At 60.0% G+C, this 8,110-nt stretch overlaps 2 protein-coding genes across 5 annotated transcripts in view; both read left to right on the top strand.

Annotated features, from left to right (window-relative positions):
- VEGFB (vascular endothelial growth factor B) overlaps positions 1-3,072 on the top strand; it is a 3,455-nt gene extending 383 nt beyond the window's left edge. The window contains exons 3-9 of the mRNA XM_024748516.1: positions 11-278; positions 495-537; positions 884-1,080; positions 1,247-1,320; positions 1,514-1,549; positions 1,892-2,026; positions 2,634-3,072. Coding sequence (XP_024604284.1) covers positions 11-278; positions 495-537; positions 884-1,080; positions 1,247-1,320; positions 1,514-1,549; positions 1,892-2,026; positions 2,634-2,655 — 775 coding nt within the window. The 3' untranslated portion in view covers positions 2,656-3,072. The remainder of the gene's footprint in view (positions 1-10; positions 279-494; positions 538-883; positions 1,081-1,246; positions 1,321-1,513; positions 1,550-1,891; positions 2,027-2,633) is intronic.
- Positions 3,073-4,865: 1,793 nt separating this feature from the next.
- Positions 4,866-7,626, top strand: FKBP2 (FKBP prolyl isomerase 2). 4 transcript variants are annotated; one of them, XM_024748968.1, is made up of 6 exons: positions 4,866-4,996; positions 6,243-6,411; positions 6,736-6,848; positions 6,968-7,014; positions 7,361-7,396; positions 7,486-7,626. In XM_024748968.1, exons 1-6 carry the CDS (start codon positions 4,935-4,937, stop codon positions 7,545-7,547), a joined length of 489 nt encoding a protein of 162 aa, XP_024604736.1. In that variant the 5' UTR covers positions 4,866-4,934; the 3' UTR covers positions 7,548-7,626. The 4 variants fall into 4 exon arrangements, with proteins under 4 accessions (XP_024604736.1, XP_024604738.1, XP_024604739.1 ...); XM_024748970.1 differs by lacking the exon at positions 4,866-4,996 and adding an exon at positions 5,160-5,399; XM_024748971.1 differs by lacking the exon at positions 4,866-4,996 and adding an exon at positions 5,160-5,526.
- The last annotated feature ends 484 nt before the right edge of the window (positions 7,627-8,110 follow it).

The raw sequence follows: 8,110 nt of genomic DNA, 5'->3' as shown, positions 1-8,110 counted from the left end.
TTGGCGGAAGTGGGGAGGCGCGGAGCGGCCGGGTTCTCGGGGATCCGCGGGGTCGGGCCTCGGACGGGGGCGTCTCGGGAGCCCGGCCTGGGCATCCCCCGGGAGGCGTCCCTCCCCGCCCGCCAGCCCAACTCCGGGGCCACTCCCCCGCCCCACCCCGTCCCCAGGGCGCAACCGGGGGCGGGGCCGCCTCGGTGCCTGCAGGACGCGGTTCGGCGTTCACTGTGGCCCCTCTTGATCTGCGGCCTCGAGAACAAGCCCGGTCCCTAGGCTTGGAGGTTCGACGCTGCCGGCAGAGCGTGCCTGGGGGGTTGTAGCCAGGGCAGGTCCCAGGTCCCAGGTGGCCTGGAGAGGACAGGTAAAGCTAGAGTGGCCCCAGGAACAGAGTAGTCTGGAAATAAGCCTCCTGACTGCAAGGGCAGAGCCCTGGGGCCAGCGACAGGGCTAGCCCTTCCTGGAATGCACCTTGGGTCCAGGTTTCTTCTCTCCTGCAGGGCCCGGTCTCCCAGCCTGATGCCCCTGGTCATCAGAAGAAAGGTAATAGTAACAATAGGAACTTTCTAGTAGCCAGCACTAAGAATCTTTTCTTCCAGTCCTGATTCCGGACTCTGTGTATTCCTCATCTTGTGTAATCACACTCTTCTGTAAGACGCAAACTCTTATTCTGCCCATTTCACAGAAGAGGAGATTGAGGCAGGGGGGTTCCTGGGTTCTGGATGAACAGGACAGGGAAGAGAGATTGGGAGGGCAGAAGTAGGGGCAAGCGGAGGGTGGCTGTGACACGAGAACTAAGGAGAACAGCTTCTGGGCGCAGGGGTAGGGGAACCAGGGAGCAGCTGCAGGAAACCCAGTGGGGACTTAACCCTTACGCGTCTGCCCCCAGTGGTGTCATGGATAGACGTGTATGCCCGTGCCACCTGCCAGCCGCGGGAGGTTGTGGTGCCCCTGACCATGGAGCTCATGGGCACTGTGGCCAAGCAACTGGTGCCCAGCTGTGTGACGGTGCAGCGCTGTGGCGGCTGCTGCCCTGACGACGGCCTGGAGTGTGTGCCCACTGGGCAGCACCAAGTCCGAATGCAGGTATGGGGCAGGTGGAGTGTGCCTGGCTGGATGCTGGCGTTCTGGGGACTGAGAGGGTGGCAGCCAGAGCCCTGGCTGGTGGGCAAGGTATTCTCATTTCTCCAGGCCATGGAGCGTCCCTTTCCCCTCTCTCTGACGGTCTCTCTCCCTGTTCTCCTGAGCACAGATCCTCATGATCCGGTACCCAAGCAGTCAGCTGGGAGAGATGTCCCTGGAAGAACACAGCCAGTGTGAATGCAGGTGCCAGCCAGGCCCCACTCCTGAGTTCGCAGAGACAAGGCTTGGGGGGTGCTAGGTGTGGTGGTACACCACAGCAGGGACCGGGTTTCCGAGAGTATAGCCAGGTAGGCCTGGGATCTAGGGCAAGAGAGTAGGATGCTTGGCTTCCTGATCCTCTTTTTCCTTGTCTCTGTCTGTCTCTCTTACTTTTCAGACCAAAAAAACGAGAGAGTGCTGTAAAGCTGGACAGGTGAGTCTTGGGCTCTCGCTGAGGTGGGGTTGGAGCCCAGGCCCAGCACCCAGAATGTAATGTGTGGGTGGGGCAAGGGGTATAAGAGTGTGTCAGGAAGTTGTGGTCCCCCACCTTCTCCTCCCACTCGTGTCCCCCTCTCCCCTTTTCCTCTGCTCCCCAAGACTATATGCTCTTCCCCAACCCCAGCTCCCGGGAAGACTCTTACTTCTCACCCGAGACCTGTTGCTTCTCCTCCTAGGGCTTCCACTCCCCACCACCGTCCCCAGCCCCGCTCTGTTCCGGGCTGGGACCCTGCCCCCGGAGCACCCTCCCCAGCTGACATCACCCATCCCACTCCAGCCCCAGGCCCCTCTGCCCACGCTGCCCCCAGCGCCGCCAGCGCCCTGACCCCCGGACCTGCCGCTGCAGCTGCCGACGCCGCAGCTTCCTCCGTTGTCAAGGGCGGGGCTTAGAGCTCAACCCAGACACCTGCAGGTGAGGAGTCGGGTGTGGCGTCAAGGTGCCATCCTGGAGCAGGTCCCAGTGAGCCTGCTGGTGGGAGAAGAGCCAGGGAAGGGGAAACTTGGAGGGTGCTGAACTGTTGACCAGGCGCCTGCGGGCACTGGGGTCAGCGTAAACAAGGCTCACATTCTGATGCGGAGTCAGACGTGAGGGCACGTGATGCCAACACGGGAAGTCAAGTCAAGACCTGTGGTGAGGGCCCCCTGACGTTGTCTTTGAGAGGTTAGAGATGTCCTGGAAGACGTGACATCGCCAGGTGTAGAAAAGAGAAAGACAGCCTTCCAGTTTGCAAGGCTCTGAGCCTTCCCAGAAACCCCTGTGGTAGAGTTTGTTCCACCTTAGGTGCTCCAAGAGGCCAGGGGATGTGGTGGAATGCTGGTCCAGCCTTGTCCAAGTTGCTTCTCACCACCCCTCCTTTCCACAGTGGGGCCATGGGGTGGCGTCCTGTGGACCAGGCCAGCTGGGGCTTCCCAGGAGTGTTAGGGGAGAATGAGGTTCGCAGAAGGTAAGAAGTGGGTGAGTCTAGAGGAGCAAGGGCTGAGCTGTGCCGGCATAAACAGACCCCTTCTTCCTTTTTCAGGTGCCGGAAGCTGCGAAGGTGATACATTGCTTTTCAAACTCGGTGGGGCCACTTGCCTCGCAGGCCTGCCCAGAGGGCAACAAGAGGGCATCCTGGTGAGAACAGTCCAGTCCCCAAGACCTCAACCTGGGCGGAAGCTCCTCCAGGACCTGGGCCCCTCAGAGGGCTTTCCAACTGCCCTTTGTCTCTCTGAGGCTGCCGTCCAACAAAGTGGACAGAGTTGGATGAAGAGACCTGGAGGCAGCACAAGGGGTCATGTACCATCTTGGGAGAGAATGGGGTCCCGGCTCAGTTTTTAACCACCTCGTGCAAGTGAGCATCTTACAACTGGCTCCTCCGTCCCCTCACTAAGAAGACCCTGGTCCTCTACAAAAAAATGAGAGTTGGGCTTCAGTACAAGAACTGTGAACCCCAGTCCCGATAAAAGAGATAGAAGGAACTGTCCCTGCCTGTGTCACTGTTTGTCACTGTCTGGGCTGGCTGGTTTGGACATGAATGTCTGCGTCACACTGCCTCCTAGACATGGAGCTTAGAGGAGATGAGGCCCAAGGCCCCACAACAGGTCACAGAGCCAGAATCGTGCATCCTTCACGTTCATGTTGTGCTAGCAGGCCCTGGGGAGTCCCTGCCCCTCTGCTCATTACAAGGGTTCCTTTCTGGAAGGAGAGGGCCAATGAGCTTGAAGTGGGACCCAGATCTGCTGAATGACCTTGGTTGTCACTGCCTCTCTTTCTGAGGCTCAGTTCCCACATGTGCACACGGAGGGAACTGATGATTACTGTGGTCTGGGCCCTTGGGCTCCAAAAAAAAGAGAGTCACGTAATAGGAAAGAACACCCATTTTCCCTGCCGGGTTACACTCTTTGTTTGCAGCTTTTTGCTCCCGGTAGCTTAACTCGAAGGTCACGCACCTGGTCTGCCCTCACCTCACTCCCACATCTCTGAAAGGGAGGCAGCACCAGAGGTCTGTGGTCGGTGGGCCCCGCTCACCCCAGCCACACGGTCTTCTCCACTCTCGCCTCCCTTGCACCTTGGGCTCCCCTCCTCAGGCGCTGCTTGGGACTCCTCTGACCTTTATCTGACCCAGCCCAAGCTCAGTGGCCAGCTTTCGGCCTGTAACCTTCAGTGCCCCTGGGTCTGAGTGATGAGGGGGTGAACTGAAGGGCAACCTTGGGCACCAGTGCTTTGCCCCATCGAGACAGAACATTCATAGCAGAGGTTAAGCCAAAGCAGCTACCCTAATGGAGGCCTTCTCTGAAGTGTTAGAGGGTGGGGTAATGATCTTGTTGGGCCAAGAGTGGGGTTAAACCAGAAGAGACCATTCCTGACAGTGATTGCTACTTTCAAATCATTTTCTCAGCTATTCTGTCACCCAAAATGCCAGAGCTCAATTAGAGTGAGACATGAGGGTTAGGGACAGTAGCTACCACCTCCCAAGACCATTTAAGCCTGCCCAGCGTGCACACGGCTTCGTATGTGCCTTCTCGCCTAGTCCTCAATTCTGAGTGTTGTAATTATCTTCCTTTTTCAGTTGAGGAAGTAGGCTTGAAAACTCTGACCTGGGGATTTGACCTCAGGTCGACTCTCCCCCTAACACTCAACTTAGGCTTATCTGCCTCCCAACTGCAGGTTCATTACTTCAATGGACAGATGTTCACTCCTGGGTGCTGTGGTGCCTGGAAATAAGTGCGGTTGGGGAACGGACCCAGCCAGACCATTACAGTCATGGTTCAGGGGTCATCGTGCAGCAGGTAGAGGCAGGCCTGTACACTGGGAGAGAAAAAAGGGAGAGAGCATTCGCCGTGGGCCAGGGCCTGGCAGTGCACATCACTTGCAGCAATCCTACGGGGGCCCTGCGGGGTGGATGTTATCAAGCCCGAGTTACCAGGCCAAGGAACTTGCTCAAGGTCACACAGCCTGTCAATGAGTGGCAGACCCTGGATTCAAACCCAGGGCTCACTCTGAAGCCAGGCTCTTTCCACAGCAACTGAGGATTGTGGATCCTGAAGAGGCTCAGGGGCAAACAGGAGAGGCTGGGGGCGACATAAAATGGTGTCTCAAGACCCCCGCCGCGAACCCACGCCCACCTGACCTTAATTTCACCTCGACCGGAAGTGCCTTCGGCCCTTTCAGAAGTCACTTTCACCTAACCTTACGGACTACAGAGCCACCGGACCTGACGCATAAGTCACATGGCGGCGCGGGGGGGCGGAGCTAGAGAAGGCCGCCCAGGCGGGCGTGTGGCCGCGGGTTTCGCACGGTCCAATGAGGGCGGGCGGCGTGGCCGGGTCTGGTGGCAACGATGACGCGCCTGCGCAGAGACGGCAGCAGGACTGGGGTGGACTCCGGGGGCGCGGCGAGGAGGTGAGCGGGGGCCACAGCCCGGGCTGTGGGGAGCCGGGGTGCAAGGGGGCAGGCTGGATCAGGCGGGGCAGGAGCGGGCCGGGGCTCTGAGTGTCAACAAGGGATAGGTTACGAGGGAATTGAGGGTTGGGGTCAGAGCTGTCTGGGGATGCCGCAGGGGGAGGGTTCTCACGCCTCACGGGGCGGGGCTCCGGGAGTCGAGGCGGGACGTGGAACGGAGACGGGTGGGACCTCTGAGCTTGTGCCAGTGGAAGGCGGAGCTCCAGGGCTGGGGGCGGGGCTCGGACTGGTGAGGGACGGAGGCTGGCCCTTGGAGGAGGAGCTGGAACAGGCGGAAGGAGGAGCCTCGGGTTTGGAGACCGAGGGGGAAGGAGCCCAGGCACTGGGGGCGCGGCCTCAGCCGGTGAGTGGCGCGGCTACAGTTCAGGAAAAGGGGTCTAGTCCTGTCGGGGGCGGGACTACGGGGCCGGGGGCGGAACCACGCCCTCTAAAGGGTGGGGCTAAGGAACCCAGCGAAGGGGTAGGCCCAGGTAATGGCCCGGGGCGTCCACGCGGGGGCGGTCTCCGTGGTGGCCGTGCCTGGGGACGCGGTAGGCCGAGAACTCCCCCGGGAGAGGTGGTGTGGGTGGAGCGGGCTCGGCGGCCACCCGACACGGGGCCAGTCTGGGTGCCCCGCAGGCCCCCGAGGGCTCAGAGTTGGGGCGGCGCCTCGGGCGGAGGCACAGGACCAGCCTGGGGGGTACCCCCGGAGGACAGGGGCTCCCCGGAGCCACCCAGTGGCGATGTGTGGGTGCCTCGGGGCCGACCCCCTGCGGCAGCCGCAGAGGTGTGGGTTTGCTGGGCGGGAGGCAATTGGGTGTGGCGTGAATGGGGTCGCCCGGTTGGGGCAACTGCTGCGCAGCCAGATAGGGTTTGGACTTTGCGGAAAGGGACAGGGGGGAATTGAAGAGCAGAGCTGGGGACTGGGAGGGACGAAAGGGCAGGGGGTGAGCAAAGGGGCTGGACCCTGGCTGCTGTGGCCTCCCCTGACCCCCTCCCCCCGCTGCTGGGGTCCTCGGGCAAGCCCCCTTCTCACTGGACTGGTAAGTGTGGCCGCGGAGCCTGGGGGAGGGGGCGGTGACACGGGACAAGGGGATCCCCAGGGGCAGGCAAGGTACGGTGGGGTGGAATCCTCCTGGTACTTGCCCGTATTCCATGCCCTCCCGTTCCTCTCCCCCGGTTGGTTGGTCGGGGTCTGTCCCCGCAGAAACATGAGGCTGAGCTGGGTCCTGACAGTATTGTCCATCTGCCTGAGCGCCCTGGTCACGGCCGCCGGGGCCGAGGGCAAACGGAAGCTGCAGATCGGAGTCAAGAAACGGGTAGACCACTGTCCCATCAAATCACGCAAAGGGGACGTCCTGCACATGCACTACACGGTGGGTGAGGAAGTGGAGCTTTTGGGGGTGGGTGGGCCTTCCGGGGACCAGAAAGGACTTGGGAGCTAGGTGTGTCTGCCAAAAGGTGGGTGACCTTGGGCAAGTCTCCTCATCTACTTTGCATGATCCTATCTTGCTCTTAACTGTCTACTCCCAGTGGGCACCAGCAAGCAGTGCAATGTACTGTGAGCTGCCCAAGGTTCTGTCCCTTTCTAGGACTATGGCCGCCAGTGCTGTGGGCTGCCACCTTGATGGGAAGAGCACCTGGGGGTGGGGGTGTCAGAGCAGACCCTCCTCCTCACTGGCCTTCCCATGGTCTCACAGGGTAAGCTGGAAGATGGAACAGAGTTTGACAGCAGCCTGCCCCAGAACCAGCCCTTTGTCTTCTCCCTGGGCACGGGCCAGGTCATCAAGGGCTGGGACCAGGGGCTGCTAGGGTGAGTCGAGGGGCCATGGCTGTGGTCCAGGAGGTGAACTGTGGGAGGCAAGCTCCAGGTATGGGGTGGGGGCAGGGAGCCTGGGTGCTGCCACATGCTGAACATGTATTGTCCTACAGGATGTGTGAGGGGGAAAAGCGGAAGCTGGTGATCCCATCAGAGCTAGGTAAGAGGCCCTTCCTGAATGGGGATAGGGAGTTCAGGGTTATATCTACGTAAGGGTGAAGGCTGGTTCAGCCTCTGCACTGATCTCCACTCAATCCATTCAATACATGCCACTTCCAAGTCTAGTTGGGTCCAGCAGTGAGGACAGGGCAAGACCCTTGGGACGCTTGGCTCTGGTGCCCACTCTTTGCCCTCTACAAGACCTTTAGCAGCCCCCTCCCAAATCCATTACACCTTCTCCATTTCTGGCCTTGTGCTGGGATGGGCAGAGGCTTGGTTTCAGCTTGGTAGTCTGCAGAACACCTCACTGCCTGGCCACGGCTCACTTTCTTTGTGCATCTTTGCAGGGTACGGAGAGCGGGGAGCTCCCCCAAAGATTCCAGGTAATAAACCTTCCTGCCCCCCATCTCCTGTACCCATTCCATCTCCCTGTGGCCCTGGTTTTCATTCTGATCCCACTTCTCCCCTGCAGGCGGTGCAACCTTGGTGTTCGAGGTGGAGCTGCTCAAAATCGAGCGACGTTCAGAACTGTAGCCAAACTGGGGAGGGCTGGGGGAGAGGCCCCCATCTGGGACCAGACTGTTTAAAGAAAGAAAAAAAACTTTAAAGCCCACGAAGTGAGCCTGTGTTTGTTTGTGGGCCCTGGAGACTTAGAAACCACAGCTTCAGCCTTCCCTCTCCCTCATCCTCCCCCCATCCCTCCCTCTCCTTTCCTGGCTGCAGAGCCTTGGGGTCTAGTAGGCTCAGTGGCATGGAGGTCATGATGGCCAAGCCCTGGGTGACTTGGTGGCCCTTGTCCAGAGGGGAAAAGGAGTATTCCTGCCTGCCAGCAGCAACAACGGCTCCTCCCCAACTCCCCAGCCACTTCCAGATCCTGGTCTGGGAGCCAGCACCGGGGTATTGCCATGGCTTCATGGCCCTCAGGAAGGCGTGCGGTCACCTGGGGAGAAGCTGAGCTGGCAGCAGTTGTAGAGCAGTGTGTCCCCCGTAAAAGAAGCCAGGCAAGCCTGTCAACTGCACCAAAGGCATAGCCTAGCTTTATTAAAGGGCCCGCGCCGCAGTCAATATAAAAACACAAAAAGTCCCGTCAGTTTAAT

This window comes from Neophocaena asiaeorientalis, unplaced genomic scaffold, assembly GCF_003031525.2.
Source record: "Neophocaena asiaeorientalis asiaeorientalis breed wild unplaced genomic scaffold, Neophocaena_asiaeorientalis_V1.1 scaffold43, whole genome shotgun sequence".
Classification (NCBI taxonomy): domain Eukaryota; kingdom Metazoa; phylum Chordata; class Mammalia; order Artiodactyla; family Phocoenidae; genus Neophocaena; species Neophocaena asiaeorientalis.
The sequence above is the reverse complement of the archived record's forward strand: the minus strand, read 5'-3'. Positions and strand labels throughout refer to the sequence as shown.

Excerpts from the sequence above, each read along its gene's own strand:
- FKBP2 (XM_024748968.1), top strand. The coding sequence starts at position 4,935 with ATGACGCGCCTGCGCAGAGACGGCAGCAGGACTGGGGTGGACTCCGGG. Across the intron at positions 6,412-6,735 it reads TCCTGCACATGCACTACACG|GGTAAGCTGGAAGATGGAAC; the intron begins GTGGGTGAGGAA and ends ATGGTCTCACAG. Across the intron at positions 7,397-7,485 it reads AGCTCCCCCAAAGATTCCAG|GCGGTGCAACCTTGGTGTTC; the intron begins GTAATAAACCTT and ends TCTCCCCTGCAG.